Source organism: Centropristis striata, chromosome 6 (assembly GCF_030273125.1).
Source record: "Centropristis striata isolate RG_2023a ecotype Rhode Island chromosome 6, C.striata_1.0, whole genome shotgun sequence".
NCBI lineage: Eukaryota > Metazoa > Chordata > Actinopteri > Perciformes > Serranidae > Centropristis > Centropristis striata.
The window spans coordinates 32448352-32471397 of NC_081522.1; the positions used below are offsets into that span (position 1 = coordinate 32448352).

At 38.1% G+C, this 23046-nt stretch overlaps 1 protein-coding gene across 1 annotated transcript in view; it reads right to left on the reverse strand.

Annotated features, from left to right (window-relative positions):
- Nucleotides 1-1249: 1249 nt before the first annotated feature.
- The window catches only part of LOC131973661 (transcription initiation factor TFIID subunit 4-like), a 29922-nt gene continuing 8125 nt past the window's right edge, over nt 1250-23046 (reverse strand). The window contains exons 7-15 of the mRNA XM_059335708.1: nt 21480-21659; nt 20358-20433; nt 20177-20282; nt 18695-18864; nt 17893-18023; nt 16761-16886; nt 15084-15140; nt 14131-14253; nt 1250-4706 (exon numbers count right to left, since the gene is read on the reverse strand). Coding sequence (XP_059191691.1) covers nt 4545-4706; nt 14131-14253; nt 15084-15140; nt 16761-16886; nt 17893-18023; nt 18695-18864; nt 20177-20282; nt 20358-20433; nt 21480-21659 — 1131 coding nt within the window. The 3' untranslated portion in view covers nt 1250-4544. The remainder of the gene's footprint in view (nt 4707-14130; nt 14254-15083; nt 15141-16760; nt 16887-17892; nt 18024-18694; nt 18865-20176; nt 20283-20357; nt 20434-21479; nt 21660-23046) is intronic.

A 23046-nucleotide genomic window follows, 5' to 3' on the forward strand; every position in this document is an offset into this window, starting at 1 on the left:
TTGTACTTATTGAAGACTTTGTATTTAAAAAAAACTAAATGAATAAATAAAACAATATTTACAGAGTTATACAGTTAATTAAACCAAAATAAATAATTGACATCATACATACATGTTACTACATCAATAATTACTAATATTTTATGTAGCAACTAATGAGCTATCTAGGCTGCACTGTTTGTACTTTTACTTTGAAACTTTAAGAACATTTTCTTAATTATAACACTTTTTTTTTTACTTGGGCCAAAGTGGATGTTTTTGGTTTTTACGGAAGCTGAGAGCAGCTGCAATTTTTAAAAATGCATTTATTTTTTAAGTCATTAACACCACAAACCAAAAGTCTGTTTCCTGATAAACATTATAATAAACAAAAGCCAGTTCCTGATCTCTTGACTAGTGATATTGTGACTATTTGAGAAAATATCATTTTCATGATATAATCAGGGAATTTATACACTATAGACGGAATTAAGATAACGAGCCTAATTGATGTCAAATAGGGGGAAAAAAGTGGCCTAAAGCAGAATTAATTTAAAAATCTCTGATGAAGCTAATAAAACTCACACTAACCATGACCAACTATAAGTGGCCATATAGGCCATAAATCTTACCTCTCACATACACAAAAAAATACCTCTCACATTACAATTTTACCTCTTACATTCACTCTTTTACTTTGCACATACACTTTTTTAGGTCTTACATTCACTATTTTTAAAAAAGTAAAAATAGTGTATTTGAGAGCTAAAATCGGTGTATATGAATGCTACAAATAGTGTATATGAAAGCTAAATATAGTAATGTGAGAGCTAAATATAGTGAGAGCTAAAACTGGTGTATGTGAAAGCTAAAACTGGTGTATGTGAGAGGTAAATATAGTAATTTGAGAGCTAAAATGGCGATTGTGAGAGCCAAAAATGGTGAATGTGAGCTAAAAATGGTGAACGTGAGAGCTAAAATCGGTGTGTGTGTGAGAGCTACAAATAGTGTATGTGAGAGCTAAATATAGTAATGTGAGAGCTAAAAAAATAGTGTATTTGAGAGCCAAAAAATATTGTATGTGAGAGCTAAAAAATTGTGTATTTGAGAGCTAAATATAGTGTATGCGTAAGCTTAATATAGTAATGGGAGAGCTAAAAAAAAAAAGGTGTATGTGAAATGTGTGTGCAAAGTAAAACAAAGCACAAATCAGGACTAATATTTCTTCCACCATGAGGATTAAACTCCACAGATAAAAAGTCACAGCGGCTTCTTTATCATTTTCTTTATTTAATTTTTTTTGCAAAGGTACAAACAACTGTAAAATTGCATTGCCTGAAATGCGTCAGGTTTGAATACAGAATGTAGGAAATATAAATAGTCGCAAAAATTGTGTCCTTCCAACAGATGATGTTCGGAGCTCCGAGGACTCTACAGACCAAATGCCCGATACGAGGGGAAACACTTAAAGCATTAAAAACCTTCAATTTACACACATCTCCAAAAAAAAAAAGTCTTCTTAAAAACTCCCAACAGCAAACCGAGAAGCCAAACTGCAGATTCAACAACTCATCAACACGTCTCATGTTTCAGAGTGACATCACACGTCAGGCTGGACGAAGAGGACAAGGAGGACAAGGAGGATGAAGAGGATGAAGAGGGAACTGCAGGAATGTTTGATGTCCATTAGCCGCCAGGATTTCTCAGCGTGTGCAGGAGTACCAGCTCCCTGCCATCAGCAGAAACTGTTCAACATTCTGTGAAACCTTCTTCTCTTTCACTCACTTTTAATGTTTTAATATGCTGTTAGCTTTGCATTAAGACTGAAAACAGGGATAACAAACTCTGGGTTCAGGTGCTGGTCAGAATAATCAGAAAAAAAGCTCCTGACTGAGAAAATTCACATGAAAAAGTCAGAAAAATTTGGTTCATGACCTCACACACTCTGAACAATAGACAGCGTCTAAGTTGTTTCCACATCTCGACTTAAGGCTCCTGAACACACCGACAGATGAACGACTTCACAGTTCAAGTACTGTATTCACCAAAAGAGCACCTGAATGCACCGTCAGACAGGAAACGGAAGGAAAATAAATCCACCTCAGCAGATACTGAACTCACCGACTACCTACCTCATCGTTTTATCAATTTGTACAAAAATCAACTTGTGGAAACTACAATTGACCATTTTTATTAAACATGATTATGACCTTGAATCAGATCTATCAATAGCTGACCATCAGAGCTGCAGCAGGAAACAGACGATTCTTGTATTAACGGATTCATAGTTAAAGAAACTTTTCACGCAAAAAATGATCAGTAAATATTGTTTTTATCCTCTCAAATGTAGAGATTTCCCACTTTTCTGTGTTTTATATCATATTATCTTTGAAATTTAACCTCTTTAATGGTTCAACCAAAGAAGACAGAGATTCACTTCTGGTCATGTTTTATGCTAAACGCGTACATTTTCTGAAATAAGAAGCTTCTATCTTTCAAATGAGACATCATACATGTGATTAATGGTGTAATCTAAACCAAAAACCTGCCAGCGGGTCTGAATCATTTATCGCAAATAGAAAAAACCCAACACGAACCTTGAATGAGTCATGTGTGATGAACGCTTCCATCAGGGAAAAATAATCCAAAATAATCTTTGAAACTGCTTGTTGAAACAGGAAAGTGAAGAATTAATCAGATTTAGCAGAGCTGCTGGTTGACAAAGACAGGCTAACGTTTTCCACTTGTTTCAGTCTTCATGCTAAGCTAGCTTCTTCATCTGATTCCAGGCTTTATGCTAAGCTACGCCAACTGTTTCAATCTGTTTCCAGGCGTTATGCTAAGGCAACTGTCTCCATCTGTTTCCAGTCTTTATGCCTAGCTAAGCTAACTGTGTCCAGTCTTTATGCCTAGCTAAGCTAACTGTTTCCATCTGTTTCCAGTCTTTATGCTAAGCTAAGCCAACTGTCTACCTGTTTCCAGGCTTTATGCTGAGCTAAGCTAACTGTTTCCAGGCATTATGCTAAGCTAAGCCAACTTTCTACCCATTTCCAGGTTTTATGCTGAGCTAAGCTAACTGTTTCCAGGTATTATGCTAAGCTAAGCCAACTGTTTCCATCTGTTTCCAGTCTTTATGCTAAGCCAACTGTCTCCACATGTTTCAAGTCTTTATGCTAAGCTAACTGTCTCCCCATGTTTCCAGTCTTTATGCTAAGCAAACTGTCTCCACCTGTTTCCAGGCTATATGCTAAGCTAACTGTTTCCATCTGTTTCCAGTCTTTATGCTGAGCTAAGCTAACTGTTTCCATCCGTTTTCAGGCGTTACGCTCAGCTGAATTAACCAGAAGAAGAGGATTAAATAAAATGTTGAACTTTTTCTTTAACATTTGAAATCGGTCAGCTCTCACTGCGATCAGCATGATGAACACACACTCACTCACACACACACACCGATACACACACACACACACACACATTAAAATGATCTGCCAGCTGTTTCACGTTCGTTGCATTCAACAGTTTTCTCATGGTGACGATGTGACGTTTTGAATAAAACTCATGATTCTAAAATGCAAACATGACGTGGGAGCGGTTTGAGCGCGCTCAGATACCTTTAAAAAGCGAAACTGAAGAGCCCGTGGCACCCAGCGTCCTGAGAGGGCTGCAGACGGATGAGACTCTGAAGGCACCTGTTCAGGTACAGAGTCCAGTTTCAGACCTGCACACCTTCTCTCCAACTGATTAAAACTCCACCTCCAGGAGTCTCCGGATGTTTTTTCTTTCAGGTGTTTCCAGGTATTTGAGTTCTACTGCATGTTCAGTGTTGGATGAAGAAGTTTGAAGTATAAAAACGTGGAGGTGTGGCATTATAGACTGGGCTGACAGATGAACACAGCTGTCAGAGGGAGAGGTGGACTCTGGGTACTGTGGGTGTCTGGTTCACACAGTGAAGAAGAATGTGTGAAATTAAAGAGAGAGGATATTTCTTCATTCTGCAGAGTTAAAGTCCGGTCACACCAGAAGCTAAAACAGTGAAATTATATACATTTAAAACCAAAATTTTACCTAATTTAAGTCGAAGAGCTGGAACTTCTGACAGAAGAACAACAGAAGCCGTTGCTGACAGTTTTGTTCAAATGAAATAAAAAAAAAAAAAGATGTATTCTGTTCGTTTTATAATAGATATCCGTTTGTGTTTCTACAGAAGCCCAGAGAGAGAAATAGTGAGAAAAATAATTCTGGTGATGCATTTTGTGACGCCTCTCAGGGCTTATGTAGGTTTGATTCGGTATCTAAATTCATTTAAAGGTAATTTCAGACCAGAACCATATATTTTGTAACGTCATGCAGAATAATTTCACTGCTCCCCCTGCTGGTGTGACCGGGACTCTACAGGAGTGATTCTTTAACAAACAGGAGCTGAAGAGTAAAGTGCAGTCTGAAACTGACAAACTGAAGGTTAAAGATGACCGACGGAGGACTTGTGACTATAAAAAACCCCTCTAAGGACACGAGGACAGGAGAGAGAGGAAGAGGAGGAGGTGGTGTCCAGTTTGTGCTCCTCCTTATTTGAGCAGCGCCTTGTAGAGCAGCAGAGAGCGAGCCGTGGAGCGCTCCTGCTCCAGACACAAGATGAAGTCCCTGAGGTTAACTCGTGTGATCCGCTGACGCAGCTGCTGGCGGGATGAGGTCGCCGCCGAGGAGCCCGCACCCGAGCCGGAAGCCACCTGATGGGGGGAGAGAAAGAGCAACGTTAGAGTCAGGGTGGCGGGGTGCAACACAGTCAACACAGAATCACATCAATGCCACAGCTGAGCATAAAAAACATGTTGATTCATCCTGATTACAGTTATCAGCTGTCTAACTCGAGTTTTAAAATGAAACTGAGAGAAGCAGTGTTTCGTCATAATTTTATGTTGCAACAGTCTTCTATGAAAATAGGAAATCATGTTAAGTTGAACTCAACAGGGTTCCCACACTTTTTCACCAATGAATTTTCAAAACTTTTCCATGATATTTTACCAAATTTCCATGACTTAGTTTTTGAACCAATACGACCCATTAGAGATCTTAGAGCGCAATAACGAGCCTCTCTGGCACCTGCCTTTCTGAGATCTTCTTCTGACTTTTCAGGTGCCGCGTTCGTTTTGCGATAACGCTGGACATTAATGTAATAGAATGTAATTTAATGTAACTATAGACTAAATTTTAAACATTAGACAAAACATTATAGCATTATTTCCAAAACTTTTCCAAAACAGTCCATTTATTCCATAATTTTTAACATTTTCGTTTAGGCCTGGGCGATTACATGATCACGATTAGTGATTGGGATTCATTTCAGGTTGATTATGGTAATCAGCTGTGAGCATAGTCACTCGATCAATCATGACGGAACTGTGCGTGACAACAGCCAATCACAGTCGATCTATTCCTGCTTGACTACTGTTTGTAAGTTGCCGGAGAAGTAAACAGAAAGGCCGAACGTGGAGCTGAGGGCAGTGAAATAGATGTCAGCCATGACTTGGAGCAATAAACCAGGTGAATGTTGGAAAAGTAAAGGAAAATTATAATCTATCTGCCGCTATATCGAGAGAAAACTAACATTCACAGCACGGCAATTCACACACAGGTATGGTGCATTCAATAGCATCGGAACAGCTATGGTGCGTTCAATAGTGTGGGACATATGACATGACTATTTACAGAGAAACAATTTATTACTGAATGGAACTTCAGACATCACAAAACATTAACAGCAAAACACTCAGGACAGTAAAGTAGTTCACCGTGTTATTTTATATTTTTCTACATTTGTTGTACTGTTGAGTAAAAATATTTGTATTTTTTAATTGTATTTACTTCGTATGTGAATACAATATTGAACAAATCTCTAATTTCTTTAGTTTTCAGTACAGGTGCCTTAAACAGTTTAAAAAGAAAATAAAAAAACGTGATAATAATTGAGATCAGACAGTATGAAAAAATATATTGTGATCATTTTTTTGCCATACAGCCCAGCCCTACTGTTGGGCTCATAAAGACTTTTCCCACAGACTTCCATTGGTAAAGAAACGCCTGTAAATCAGAACGTCACAACCCGCCAAATGACTCGTTACATTGTTGGAATTCGATACATTTGGTCATTTGAACATTTGAAAGTCTAGAAGAGTTATAAGATTATTCACATTCACATTAGCGGAGCTCTAAACAGCGAATAGAAGTCTTTAGAGTGCTACTCCTCGGGCCCAATAGATGCAGAAGAGCAACAGAAGATGCAGGGATTTTGATACATGGAAGAAACACTTTTACGGAGCAGTTTTCATAGGAATGAACAGAGCCCCGCCTCCAACACTTAATCAGTTTTCTTTATACATCCATGGCCAAAAACCTTAATCAGGACCTGTGGGATCCCAGTTCCACCTGGCTCTTCAGTTACTTTATTATTATTATCTCCCACACTGTCGGATCATCATTGAGTCCAGACCTGCACAGCATCACCACACCTTCCTGTCTCAGGTGTGTCTGCAGCCTGCGGCCAGGTAACACACGCCGCCTGCAGCCCCACACACACACACACACACACACACACACACACACACACACACACACACACACACACACACACACACACACACACACACACACACACACACACACAGCGATGCTGCTCCAACAGGCCCCGTCTCTAACGCTGTACATTATACAAACAGTGATTCAGTTTCTTCCCAGGACGCTTAGATGTCCCGGAGCGTCTGAAGCAACCCGCCACCGTGTGAATGAACCGATCTAACCCTGAGACGAGGGGACAATCACTGGGACTCAACCAGTAGACTTGATGGTGAATTAAAACACTGAACACTGGTTGAACATGTGGTGAAGGGTGACGTTTGAAAAGAGACAACCGAGCTTCTATCTGAGCAGAGCTGCAGGGCCCAGAAAGCACAAGGCCACCAGACAACCACACTGCTACTATTTTATATTGACGTACGTAGTACTTTTAATTGTGTCAGGCAGCCATCGCTCATTGTCTTCTGTCAACATCTACATCTTCTGCAGAACAAATGTTGACAGACAAGAACTTCTGAAGAAATTTGGAGTTTAATATTTGGGCGTTTAAATAAAAACAGAGAGACGAGAGCAGATAAAGGCCTCAGGTCCCTCCTGTGTTAACTATTTTGTCTTTTTCTGACTCATTTTGTCATTTTGCCTGTATATGCCACTTAAAAATGTTTACCATGCTATGTTGGTATATTTTTTTCAGCACAACCTCACTTATGTGACATGATAATTGAAACATAAAATCTGATATTAAAAATTATGGGTTTTTTTTCATTCTCAGAACACAATCGTGCTCAATGAAGAATTTCAAATGATGTATAAATAACACATAAGAGGTAAAATGATGGTAGGGCTGGGTGATATGGCAAAAAAATGATCACGATATATTTTTTCAGATCATTCAATCTAGATTATTGTCACAATTTTTACATTGTTTTTAAACTGCCAGTTTTAAAGCATCTGTACTAAAAACTAAAGAAACTAGAGTAAGTTCAATATTTGATTAACATACGAAGCAAATAAAGCAAATTAAATAAGATAAACATAGCAAAATATAAAAAACTATTTTTACTCAACAGGACAACAAATATGTAAAATAACACAGTGAACTTATTTACAGTTCTGAGTGTTTTTCTTTGAGAGTTTTCATATGTCCCACGCTCTTGAACGCACCATAACTATTCCGCAATAATGAATGCACCATACCTGTGTGTGAATTGCCGTGCTGTGAATGTTAGTTTTCTTTCAATATAGCGGTGCATAGATTGTAATTTCCTTTACTCTTTCCCAACATTCACCTGTTCCTCCCTGTTTATTGCTCAAAGTCATGGCTGACATCTATTTTGCCACCCTCATCTCCGCGTTTAGCTCCACATTCGGCCTTTCTGTTTACTTCTCCGGCAACTTACAAAAGTGGAGCAGGAAAAGGTCGACTCTGATTGGCTGTTGCCGACATGTTTGATCTAGTAAATATGATTAGTTACTTTACAAAACTAGATATCAACATGAAGCGGTGGAAACAAGTGTAGAGCTGCAGAAATAATAATTATAACTAATAATCTGAAACTTCATCTACATCTACATCACTGTTTTTTTGTATCATTTCTGTCTGTTTTTTCTCTCAGTGAACAGAATTTGTGACATCCGTTTTCTGTCTGTTTTAGACTAAATGACTAATTAAGAAACCGATAATGAAAGTGAAGGCCCTGAGCGCTTTACCTGATGTATTTAAAGCTGCTACTGTGTTCTTTGTGTAGCTGCTAAACTCTTTGTGTAGTTACTGAACTCTATGTGTGTCTGTTAAACAGAGCAGACTGTGTGTTTTGTGCATCAGGACGCCTGCAGGCTGAGCTGACAGCACACGATCGGAATGAGGCTCCAGGTCCACACAGGAGCACAATCAGAGCATTATACACACACACACACACACACATACACACATACACACAGACTCACATGCGCACAGACTCACACGCGCACAGACTCACACGCGCACAGACTCTCACACACACACACACACACACACACACACACACACACACACACACACACATGCACACGCACACGCACACGCACACACACACCATTTAACGAAAATGCAACGGTTTGGAGCAGAACATCACAATATAAAACATGTATATCACATCTCATTTCCTGTTGTCAGGCTCTATAACTATGTGTCAGTATTGACATGTGGATGTGTTTACGCCTGGTGAGAATGTATAATGTATGCTCAAGTTACAACAACTTCCTGTTTTACAGCAAAACACCATATTTCACTGCCATGTCACGCCCAGTGGTGGAAGAAGTAGTAGTTAGATCCCTTACTTCAGTAAAAGTACTAATACCACACTGTGAAATTACTCCACTACAAGTAAAAGTCCTGCATTCAAAACTTACTGAAGTAAAAGTACAAAAGTATCAGCATCAAAATCTCCTTTAAGTATCAAAAGTAAAAGTACTTGTTATGCAGAATGGATCCACTCAGATTGTTTTATATATTCTAAATATATTATTGGATTATTATTATTATTGATGCATTTATGTAAGCAGTGTTTTAATTTTCTCAAGGTAAGGCTCATTTAAACTACTTAATATGCTGTTCTGAGGTTTAATTAAAAAAATGTCTCATCACTTTAAATGTATCATGTTTTTTATGTTAAATTTCGACCTGAAAAGTAACTAAAGCTGTCAGCTAAATGTAGAGGAGTCAGAAGTACAATATTTGCCTCTAAATGTAGTGGACTAGAAGTATAAAGTTACATAAAATGGAAATACTCAAGTAAACTCCAAGTACCTCAAAAATTATACATAAGCAAAGTACTTGAATAAATGTACTTTCCACCACTGGTCATACCCACATACTTTAATAACAAATTTCACTTAGTACAACTCTTAATCACAAAGGTTTAGCTGGTAATGACTAAATTTGAAGTCGATCGGGTTAAATCTCAAGGAGGAGTTTGCTAAAGTACTGAGCCTCGAAATGGCCAAAAATGGTCGACTTCCTGTTGGTTTTTAGGGTCCTTCAGGCTTTTTGGTGCATCTCTGCCAAATTCCGTTCGTCTACATTAAAGCTTTCTATGTGGTTCCACTCCATTGAAATTTTGTAGGGGCCGCCACTGAGGTATTTTGTCAAGCCCAATCGCAAGACCCCTTAAATATTAAAATTCTCACCAGGCATGACGTGTGTGCAAAGTGAGTCACCATACGATATTATTGTGATTTTAAGCATTTTGCAATATGGTGAGTATTGTGATACAATATATTGTAATTTAACTAAAAATAACTACATTTTAAATTCAATCAAGAATTGTTTTGTTAACTTCTCAGTCTTTTCATCTCACTTCAGTCTTTTTATTTCTCCACAATGAGAGTCAAACCCACAGACTGACCAACAAAGTATTCAGTCAAACTGAACTGAACTGATATCAAACAACTGCAGCATTTTATCAACTTTTCTCAACTATAAGCTTCAATGGTCTGATTTTTTTTTTTTTTGAATGAAACATAAAAATATGACACGATATCCTGACACACAAGGTGCCTATAGATTCCTTAGATCTTCTAGTTTCATATGATATCAGTATCTTCACTGTAAATCCTAAAAGTCAGGCCTCCGGAAAAAAACGGTGAAAATACTGACGTTAATTAAACGCTAAATATCGATACTTGACGGCCATGAATCGATACAATATTGCCAAGGAAAATATCGTGATACTACGCTGTATCAATCTTTTCCCCAACCTCAATTAATAGTATTTCCTTAAATTCCAATAGGGTCTGCTCGGGCCCTAACAATGATAATAAGAACAACTCTCTCTCACAGTGTCTGATGTGAAGCAGGATTTCTAAACGTGTTATTAAAAACAACAGCTTGCAGAGCCTGTGCAGGTGACCTCAGGATGTGGAGGTAAAGCAGGTTATCTGTAGTTTTTCTCAGTGAGGGAAACAGAGCTGCTGTGTTGTTAGCGTGTATTTAGAGCAGGCTGACGGCCTGCGGCAACGCAGGAGGGCGGGGGAGGACGGGACTATCTGAAGCCTGATCAGGCCTGCTGAAGGGCGTACTGCAGCCGCCTGAGGGCAAAGCACAGGGAACCCAAAACACTTTGTGCTGCAAGAAAAAGAAGAAGCGGTTTGAATAAAAACAGACGCGATGACGAACACGGGGAGCTGAAACATGAGATCTGTGAGGAGATCTCAGCACATTAATACATGAAAAAAAATATTTCCATAGCTTTAATCAACTCTACTTCTTCTTCTGTGGTGGTTGAATGGCACTGACAAGCTGTTTTTATTTGAATATTCACACATCAGAAGTTTATTTTCATCATTTTCTGATGTTTAAAAGCAGTGTCTGCCCCCAGGTGGTTAAATAAAAATCAGTCACTGCTGGTTTAAAAGTTTTATATTTTCTAAGAAACTCAAATTCAAGAATATGAAGACTTAAAGAACCTGCAGGAATGATAATAATCAGTTTTAAGAGTTAAATTCAAGCACTTTCAAGAAACCTAAACCAGACAGAAGGTGACACAACGTCACAGCAGAGATCTAACTCAAGTCTCTGTTTTGAGGACTTGAGACTCGACGAGTCAAGTCAAGTCTCAAGTTAAAGACTTGACTTGAGATATGATGATTCGAGAGTCTGTTCAATTAATATTTCGTTTTAATTATGAAATATAAATGTTAAAACATTTTTAAGTTGTTAATTCCTATAGACAAAATCCAGAAAAAAAAGTCTTACATTTTTTTGTTTAAGCTTTTTTAAGTATTAATAATTATAATACAAATTAAATTCACAGTCATTATTTTCAAGCATGTTATTGAAGATAAATCGTCCAATAATCTCATTATGATAGATTTTGTCATAATTAGTTGGGATACCCTCTGTTTAGGTTTTTATTTATTTATTTATTTTAGTTTTTATTTTGCTCCACATTTTCCCATTGTTGTCCTCACTTATTCTGCAGTGCACAATAAAAATAATAATAAAAAAAGTGATATTAATATTGTAATTTTATGGTTGTTACTACTACTATAATATTATTATGGTTATGACCACGATTAATATAATAATTATTATTGTCATTACTCTGATAACTGTATATATGACGATTTTATATTGTGTGTGTATATTGTATATACTCTGTATACAAATTGTATATTTGTTTTAGTTCTTTATTCTTATTTTATTTATAACACTTAATATTTTCACACTGGAGTCTCTGTATCGAAAGCAATTTTCCCCCTGGGGATTATTAAAGTAACTCTGATTCTGATCATAATTATTATTAATATGTAAATATAAAACATACAGCTGTACGTGGTGCAGACAGAGGAGCAGCAGACTGACTCGGGGCCAGCACATAGCTCACATTTCCCAGAGTTCATTGCCCCCCGTCAGAGGATTAAGCGACCCCCAAAATGTTGGATTTCCCCCCAGGCTGCCCCCCCCCCTCCCCCTCCCCCTCCCCTGTCACTCTGCTGTCTTTGTGCGGCTGCTGGGGGGCGAGCCTCGGGCAGGATGTGGGTGAAGGCGGGGCGAGCATGAGGCAGCGACCCCCCCAGGACACGACCCCCCCTCTGACACACACACACATCCCCGTCCCCCCCCTCCAGCTCTGCAGAGCTCAAATCTATGGAGGCCCTCAGGGGGTGGGAGGGGCCACACCCACAACAGACCTGCAGGCGAACACTGACCCCCTTCACTCAACTCTGCTCACACTCACTGACACACACTCACTGACACACACACACTCACACACTGACACACACTCACTGACACACACACACTGTCTCTGACGTCTCCGTCCTAAACCTGCTGTAACCACGGATCAGAGCCTGACTGATTTGAGATGATCGAGGCCGATACTGATACAGATTTAAGAGAGAAAAATTCAGTAGTTTATCAACACAGATATCTTGACTGTCACAGACATGTCAGTCTCTGTGCAGAACATTTTATAGAGGTGGGGGGGAAAAATCGATACAGCATAGTATCGTGATATAATTTGCATGGCAATATTATATTGTTTCATGGCCGCAAAGTATCGATACTTAGCGTTTAATTAGCATCATTATCTATGCTTTTTTTTCCCGGAGGTTGTAGCGGGCTCACTTTTAAGAATATACTGGAGATATCGGTATCATATGAAAATAGAAGATGTAAGGAATCCATAGGCACCATGTGAGATCAGCAAGTCGAGAAGTTGTCGAAATAACGCTGCAATGTAACGATGGTTTTAGGTTTGTGCTAAAGACACGGGAACCAGGTTTGTGACTCTGTCGGGACGTTATTTCACGGACACAGCCGTATCGAAGCTATTCAGAGCAGTGAAGCTTAAAGTTGAGGAAAGTTTAAGAAAATGCTGCAGTTGTTGTCGTCCATACATGTTTGATATCAGTTCAGTTCAGTTTGACTGAATACTTTGTTGGTCAGTCTGTGGGTTTGACTCTCATTGTGGAGAAATAAAAAAAAAAACTGAAATGAGATGAATAGACTGAGAACTTTCTCTTATTTGACAAAACAATTCTTGTTTTACTGCATTTTGTGTCCACAAAATTAAATTAATAAATACTCACCATATCACAAAATGCTTAAAATCGCAATAATACCATATAGTGACTCAAGTATCGGTATTAGAGTTAGTGTTACCGTGTGTTCAGACCGGACGCGTAGCGAATTTTCGCGTCGCGTTACTCGCGCGAGTTGATCGCGCGAGTAGTTGAATTTACTCGCGTCACTCGCGCGAGTAAATAACTCGCGAATTTTCGCCCAAGAGACTATTTAGCGCCAAATAATTCCCTCCATTTCATTCTGTCATCAACCATGACAAGCATAGCGTCCCTGTACCTGCTCTGGAAGTCCGAGATACGTCGGAAAACACGCCGTCGTGTCTGGGTGAGTGACATCATCCGGAGGCGCACTCAGCACGGAGAGAGGACCGCAGAGTACTTCCACCTTTTTCCCTCCTGCTGACCCACTCCTCCTTCCTGCCTCTTTTCTCCTCTCTCTCATGTATGTATCTCGGACACTGTCGTCCAGAATCTCAACGCTGATAGGCTGTCCCGACACAGCGTCACGCGAATATTTTGCCAAAGTTGAATTTATTGAACTCACGCGAATTCGCGTTGTTTCATTCGCGCCGCGACATTCGCGTCAATCGCGGCATTCGCGTCACGCGAAACCCGCGATTCGCGCCGCCGGCAAAAATTTGCGTCTATTCGCGTGTTTGCATTGACTTTGTATGTAATCTTGTCGCGCGAAATATTCGCTACGCGTCCGGTCTGAACGCACCGTTAGTGTCAATATGGAAATATGGAATATTTTTTCATGACAGGAGCTGACAACATTAAAGGAATGTGATTATGCCATATGCATTAACAGCCAAAACTCAAATTATTGAAAAATTAAAAATTAAAGATGACCCTGGTGTTGTTCAGGGCGTAATTTAAATAATAAACAGCTGAGTCACTTTCAGTTAAAGGGGCCTGTTGTGTTTTTAGTATGATTTTTACAGTGGCAGATAATAATTGTGGTAAAAATATAAGTAAAGCGATAGACGTATGCCGAAATAATCCCTGTCTCACCTCTGAGCCGGACCCCGCTCCCCCCGGTGAGTCCAGCTTGCGTTTCTTGCGTGGCCCGATGGCGGCGAGAGCGGTGAGGTTGGCGTCTCGTTGTCTCATCTGAGCCAACTCCTGCTGCTGCATCTGAGGACGACAAAGACACATTTTTTTGTAAACTGGAAATATTTTTAACTTATCGGTGCACAGGTATTCATTTAAATTATTTAATTTTTTTAAATTATTATTTTATTATGTTATTACAGTCAAGTCAAACTTTATTTACAGGGCACATTTAAAAACAACCTCAGTTGACCAAAGTGCTGTACAGTTTTTATAGTATTATAGTAAAATACAATAAAAATCATACACAAATAGTTATAAAAAAAACAATGAAAACAATAAAATAGTAATAAAAACAATCCAAAAACAGAGTTAGGGATAAAAAATAAAAATAAAAGGGTAAAAAAGTATAAAAGCCAAGGATTCTTCCCTAGCTGGGACTGAACGCCAAGGAGAATAAATAGCTTTTTAATAATGTTTTAAAGTGCTCAATTATATATTATTTATTCAGAGGAAGACATTTTCTTCATATAATTGAATCTAATTCTGCTTGTTTTTTTATTGTGTTTTTTTCTGTTTCATCATTAATCACATAAAACATTGTGTTGCACAAATATTTAATTACATAATACAATCTTCATGTATGAACACTGGCCACCCTACTGTACCTTATACATTTCTAATTTTAATCTTATTGTGCTTCATATTCACAAATAAAATTATATAATTATGATTTAACCATTTTGTGCTTTCTTAATGTTTCTGTTGTAGCTGTAACGTCTCAAGTTGTTATGGCAACTGGACTTCAGCTTCAACTGTGAACTTTGACCTTTAACTGTAGTTACATGATGTTTGGGTAACGCTTCATATACATAAAACACTTTACGTGTAAACAGTTATGTGAGAGAACAAACCTCTTTAGCTTTCTGCTTCAGACGAGCCTGTTCAGGATCTTCTTGTCGAGCACGACTCTGAAATAAAACAGAAAAAATCAGAGAGGAGAACAAAGAGAATACCACAGACCTGAGAAGAGAACAAGGAGAACATCACAGATCTGAGAGAACAAGGAGAACATCACAGATCAGGGAGGAGAACAAGGAGAACATCACAGATCTGAGAGGAGAACAAGGAGAACATCACAGATCAGATAGGAGAACATCACAGATCTGAGAGGAGAACAAGGAGAACATCACAGATCAGAGAGGAGAACATGGAGAACATCACAGATCTGAGAGGAGAACATGGAGAACACCACAGATCTGAGAGGAGAACAAGGAGAACATCACAGATCTGAGAGGAGAACAAGGAGAACATCACAGATCTGAGAGGAGAGCTAGAAGAACACCACAGATCTGAGAGGAGAACAAGGAGAACATCACAGATCAGAGAGGAGAACATGGAGAACACCACAGATCTGAGAGGAGAACATGGAGAACACCACAGATCTGAGAGGAGAACAAGGAGAACACCACAGATCTGAGAGGAGAACAAGGAGAACATCACAGATCAGAGAGGAGAACAATGAGAACATCACAGATCTGAGAGGAGAACATGGAGAACACCACAGATCTGAGAGGAGAACAAGGAGAACATCACAGATCTGAGAGGAGAACATGGAGAACGAAAACACTGAACTCTTTTCTTTTCCTTTTTCAAAGTGACAGACATGAATAATGTGATGTTCCATTATATTTCTGATCTAATCTTGTTTAGTCCAGAAAACAGCAGAAGTTGTTTTATATTTACAAACTGATGCAGAAACATCACAGTGACAAAAACAAAGCAATGTCTCAAAAAAAAAAAAGAAATTTGATGAAAGAAGCTGAAGCGTGTTTACTTGAGTTTCTCTATACGTACATTTTATTTTTACTCCTGACAGGCTGCTGCAAAGCTTTACACATCCTGTCTCAGTATTTTATTTTAGCCTGCAGCCTCTTTCACTTTCTGATCTGAAGTGTTTCACTGTATTCAGGGTTCGTACACTTTAGCAGTGGTCAAATTCAAGCATTTTTCAAGAACTTTCAAAGTCAGTTACTTTCAAGCTTTTCCAGTATCATACACCTGTTGTAAATTGCATGTTTTAGAGGAGTACTGTCATACTAAAAGAGGGAGATTTGACTTAACCATACCAACAGCGATGGTGTTACACTTTTAGGAGGAACGGTCTTCATTTCAGATAGGCTACTCATTATTTTTTATATTGAACATGTGATTATCTATAGTCTATAGATGGATATAGTCAGATTGCAAGAGAGATACAGTCAGAATATCAAGCATTTACAAGCACTTTATCCAAAATCCAAGCACTTTTTAAACCTTGAAAATACATTTAAATTCAAACATTTTCAAGGATTTCAAGCACCCGTATGAACCCTGTGTATTGCTACTGTAAACCTGATGGAGCTGTGAGTGAGACTCCACACAGTCTAAATCTTTTCCACTCTGCTGATTCCACAGCGACACCTGCTGGTCAAACTCTGTAAACACAGTCTGCTGGTTATTTCACATCAGTCTGAGACTAAAGATCTCATGACTCCTCTCTCATTTACCTGTGTGTGTGTGTGTGTGTGTGTGTGTGTGTGTGTGTGTACCTTGGCAGCCTTCAGCAGGATCTCTCTCTCCTGTTCGTCTTTTCTCTGTTTCTCCATTCTCTCCAGCTGCTCAAAGAAACGCAGCTGAGATCGAACGTCTGACGTCTGCTCGTGGTGCTCCTCGTCCTGAGGAGGGGGGGAGAAGAAATATTTACAGTTTAATCATTAATATCAACATTTCCAGATAAATACATTTAATACAAATAGAAAAAACAACAACATTTTAAAGGTAGAAAGTGTAGTTCACATGTTTTTAGACTTTGAAACTTTTCAAACGCAAGTGCTCCCCCTGGTGGCAGCGAGTGGAAATGTTTTTCAGAGAGTTTATTACATGTGCTGTAATACAGTCATGGAAAAATGATTAGACCACCCTTGTTTTCTTCAATTTAGTGTTAATTTTAATGCCAGGTACAATTGAAGGTACATTTGTTTGGACAAATATAATGATAACAACAAAAATAACTCATAAGAGTTTAATTTAAGAGCTGGTATCTTGCCTTTTCCTATGGTTTTCTTGGTAAGGATTTTGGTTATTATCAAGAAATTATATATCATTATCATGGAAAATGGCTAGATATCAGTTCTTAAATTAAACTCTTATGAGCTACTTCTGTTGTTATCATTATATTTGTCCGAACAAATGTACCTTTAGTTGTACCAGGCATTAACCCTTTATCTGGCAAAGAACTATATTTGGTAACTTCAGATAATGTTTCGAGAAAAAAGTTGCAAATTTACTAGAAAAAAAGTTGCAGATTTAAGAGATTTAAAGTGGCAAATCTGTGCGAAAACAGTCGCAGATTTTTTTAAAAACTTTTTTTCTCCCAGATTCACCACTTTAAATCTCATAAATCTTTTTTCTTGTAGATTTGCCACTTTAATCTCGTAAACTTTTTTTCTCAAAATATTATTTTCGTATGTTTTTTAAACATTCTGGCTGTATGTAATGTCCTCCAATATTCTCTAGGGTTGAAATTTGGAATTTGCATTATTTGCAGTATTTCAATGAGTGCCCTATTAAGGGTTAAAATGAACAAGAAATTAAAGAAAACAAGTGGTCTAATAATATTTCCACGACTGCATATCTGAGATTCTGTACTAAACTCCACTCTGTGTCTCAGTCTGTCCTCACCTTCCCTCCGTCTGTGCGGTGTTGAGCGACGGCGGAGACCTTCTCCAGCAGCGAGCGCAGTCTGGACTGAGTGGCGTGAGAGACCAGGTTCACCACCTCCAGAGGGATCTCACTCACTCCCAGCTTCTTAGCTGAGAACAAACAGAGGGCACAGATGAGACGGATCAAAGAGGAAATCTCCCACACATCAAACTGTATTCTGATACATTTAATATGTTTTTCTATAGCTGCAGCTGTCACATCAACCAGACTTCCACTGCAGGACAACTTTAATGAGAGGACGCGTCCCTCAGAAGTCGGCAGATCATCCGAGACGAGGAGCAGAACTCGGCTGCTCGCCTCTTAACTGGAGTTCGTAAGAGGGAGCACATAACTCCCATCCTGGCCTCCCTCCACTGGCTGCCTGTGCATTTTAGAGTCCATTTTAAGATTCTTTTATTTGTTTTTAAATCTTTAAATGGTCAGCCCCAAAACTATGGAATGAGCTACCTTTGCACATCAGACAAGTCTCCTCACTGTCCATTTTTTAAAACTCAACTTAAAACCTATTATTATTACTTGGCTTTCAACCACGCATGAGTTCTTGTTTTAGTGTTTTTATGGTTTGTTTTTATTGTTTTTTTTAATTGTTTTTAAAAAAGCAATGAAACTATTTATTTAAGTGTTTATTTCCTGTTTTATTTATTTTATTGTTCTTGTTTGCTTGTTTATGTACAGCACTTTGTTGCGGCTGTTGTTGTTTTTAAAGTGCTTTACAAATAAAGTTGAGTTGAGAGTTGAGAGCAGGAGGAAGTGTCAGTACCTGTTTCGAGGATGCGTCGGTGCAGCGGGCCGCTGGGCAGGAAGTTCTCGTCTTTACAGGACCGGATCTTTGTGCCCACCAGCTCGGAGCTGGTTGCTAGGATACGGGCATTTTCCTCGTTCAGGTTGACGCCGGCCATGGACGCCACGTCGTTGATGTCATCGTCATCTCTGAAGGAGGACGGAGGACAGAGGGTTAAAAGGGGGTGGGGAGGGGTCAGGAGACAGTTTTTGTTGTTCACCTTATTAAAAAGCCTCACAGTGAGCCGATAGAAAAGCAGAAAAAAAAATCTCTAAAACTGAATCATTCAAACTGTTTTCAGGTTTCATCACATCTTTTACACTCAGGTAGAAAAAAAACATTGGCCTTTTTCTATGTTTGAATAGCTGACAGGTTTTTTTTTCTTGTTTTAATGAGTGTGAGAATGATCTGAGGTCAGTGTGTGTGTGTGTGTGTGTGTGTGTGTGTGTGTGTGTGTGTGTGTGTGTGTATGCTGCCCTCTGCTGGCTGATCTCTGAACTACAACACTGACATGGAAACAATACAGAAAACAGGTCACATGACTGTACATTTGTGTCTCATCATCGTAAGAACACAACGTTTCAATAAAGACTTGTTTATTTATTGAGAGTTCAGAGGAAGAGTCTCTTGCTTAAGTGGAATCACGTTTAATTCAGTCATGTCACTGGTCTGCTTTTCCCCCCTTTTTTAAAACGAGTGCAGCGTCGGTTGGTGCCGGTGCAACATGCAGTTTTGTGCTCAGCCAAACAACTTCACATGCGATATTGTGCATCCTTAGGCCTTTAACAATACACCAGCCATGACACCAGAATTAATTTATCCCACTTTTTAATGTTTTTATCATTTTATGTAAGGAAATTTGTCCAAAGTCCAGCATGGACTTAATGGGTACCTAATGTATCCTTGTTTTATTTTTTTCTCATTTTAATACATTTTTTACACTTATTCCATCTGTGTTTTTCCTCATTTTATTAAATACATTTTATTTAACTTTTTTCCCCATTGGTTTTATTTTATATACATTTTTTTCTTAATTGTGTTTTAATACAATTCTATTCAGTTGAATTAAAAAAAAATTTGATATACATTTATTTTTATGCAATTCCCCCCCCCCTAATTTTATTTTCCTTTTTATTATGTAATGAATGTTAAATGTTGTTTTTTAAAACATTTTATTTTCCTTTTTAATTTTTTTTTACACCAGTTTTATTTTATCTTAATCTTATTTTAATACAATTTTATTCAGTTTTATTTTAAAATAAAATAAATTAATCAATAAAAAAAATCCATATGCATTCAATTTCATACAATTTTTTCCCTAATTTTATTTTGTTTGTTTATGACTTTATTTACCTTTTTATTGTGTGCTAAATGTAAAATGTTGTTTTTAAATTACTTCAGTGAAAGTGTAAAACACATTTAATCGGATGTAATTTTCCATCCAATGAGTGTAAAGCTCACCTGAATGTCCCGCCCCCCGGGTCACTCAGTTTCCTCTGATTGGCTTGAGCTGCAAGGTTCATTGGACTTTTACCAATTATAGTTGTGGGTCCTCGAACAAGTGCACCTGAAGACAGAAACAGTTAATATGTATAATGTTTCAAATAATAAAGAAAGAAACAGAGAGAACAGAGAGACTCACCTGGAGGTCTGAGAGTCTGACTGAAGACGACAGGTGAACGAGTCTGAACGGTCTGAACTCCCACTCTGCCCACAGCCTGCACACACATTAATAATATTATAACATTAATAATTAAATAATATTAACAACATCAAGTCAGTTTCAAACCTGGTTAACCCTTATGCCCTCCTCAGGCATTTTTGTACATTTTTCTCTTTTTTTCTCTCATTTGTTGATCATTTTAGCGGAGGCATGAATTTTTGCAGGAACTTTTCTTTTTAGTAACATTTTTGAAATCCATACCACACACACACACAAACAAATCACATCATATCACATCACATCCCCTGGAAGTCACAAAGCTCCATAATATAACTGGCAAAAATACAAGAATTTCATTTATCGGCTTACAATGGGAAAATGGCTGAATTTGATGGAATACAGTGGAAATGCTGACATTAGAGAATGCATGGTTTTATACCATAATGGTAGTAAGGTTAAAAATTGTGGTTTGAATGGAAGTCTATGAGGCATTTTTGGCCTGGAAGGTCACAAGAAGAAGTATCTGGCAAAACATAAAAAATATTAGTCGTATAATACTGGTAGTTTTTAACAAGTCTAAAGTTTTTTAAGAGATTTATGGGGGAAAAAGAAAAAAATATTGATGTATGGTGATTTAATAGCCCTTTTTGTGTGCATAGAAATTATTGGCCACAAAGGTCACGAAAGGGAGTATCTGGCAAAACATAAAAAAATACTAATGCAATCAAATCAATTTTGTTGCTAATCTTTGACATATCAAAGACTCTAATCACCACCAAAACCCCAGCTCCATACTATTTATTATATGGAAAATAATTCATTTTTTGTATTTTTTTTGTGAAGAAATTATGAAATAATTCAAATATATAAACTGGCATAATAAAGGGTTAAAAGTCTAAAAATTATTTAATGTTTGGTAGTTTTGAACAAGTCTTAAGTTGTTTAAGAGATTTATGGGGGGAAAAAAAACGCAGAAAAAAATATTGATGTGTGGTGATTTAATAGTAGTTTTTGTGATCATAAGGTCCAGAGATGGTAGTACATGTGAGGAGGGCATAAGGGTTAAAAAAAAAAGTATAAAACATCTCCTTCATTCGTTACCAGAGTGTTTGTGATGGGAGCGTTGAGTCTGACGGCGCCGGCCGGACTGATGGGGAGTCGCGGCCTGATGGCGGTGGTGGTGACGGCGCCGGGGGCGGGCGGGGGCGGCGCCGAGGTGCTGGGGGTCACCAGGGACTGCTGGCTGCTGAGGAGAGACTGACGCAGAGCGGGGAGACTTTTCTGTGGACAGAACACACACACAAACTCAGAGTTAAAAAGCTGACTCTGCATTCGTGACCTTTTTTTAGAATATTATATATTTTGTAAAAGATTCATCCCGTTTCTCGTTTTAGCCCAATTTGGGGTAATAATTATATTAAACCGGGCAGGGCTGATGGTGGCTTTAAAATATGGGCTGATAAAGGAGTTAAACAAATAAAAGATATCTTTGGTGGAAATGGGAATATCTTAACATTTGAGGGGGAAATTTGATATCCCCCGTAAACATTTTTTTAAATACCTTCAATTAAGGAGTTTTGTCAGAAACAACAGAGGTAATTTCATGGTTTGCCCTCCACTGTCCCCTTTAGAAAAAATTCTAACTAAAAATGCCTTTGCAAGGGGTATCATTTCTGAATTTTGCGACATGTTGACGGTGCATTCCCCTGACTCCTCTAATTCTAAACACAGAGCATGGGAAATAGATTTACAAGAGGAATTAACAGTGGAACAGTGGTATAGAGCCTGCAAGACAGCCCAAACCCAGTCAGGTAATACACGCCTAAAACTTTTACAGTTTAATTGGTTAATGAGAGTGTATATCACACCAGTAAAATTAAACAAATTTGACAGTAACATACCTGATTCATGCACTAGATGTGGTGAAGATAAAGGTACACTCTTTCACCGCTTTTGGCTGTGCCCGATAATCAAAGAGTTTTGGGAAGAGGTTAGTGTATTAGTTCAGGAGATTCTATCGGTTAGACTAGTTCGGGAACCCAGACTTTTTTTACTTGGTCTATACCCAGAGGGGCATAACATAAATGACCATGAACAAGTTTTTCTTAATTTGTGTTTGTTACAGGCAAAACGAGTGATTGCTTTAACATGGAAAAACATTAGTAAACCAAGCATCTCACAGTGGTTTAAGGAATGATCTTTATGTTTGCCCCTGGAAAGAATTACATACACGCTTAAGAATCAACAAGAGGTGTTTTAAAGAGTATGGGGACGTTTTATACGTTATATTAAGAACAATAATCTGGCTCATTTAATAAACGAACCTGGAGCAGAATCATTTTACCCTCTGCATATTTATACTTCTTTTCATTTGGTCTATACTCAGGTACTCTTTTTTTGAATGGATCCTCAAGGACTCTTGTTCTTAAATGATGCTACCTTTGGCCGCCATGTTCTTGTATGTTGGCTTGTTTTGTATTTTTCTTGTGACCTATGTGTCAACTTTGTAAAACAAAACTCAATAAATATATTGTTGAAAAAAAAGAATATTATATATTTTGTTTAGGGATGCACAATATTGGATTTTTTGCCAATATCTGATATGCCGATTTTTTGCAACTCATTTAGCTGATTACCGATATCGATATTTTTTCCCACACAACTAATT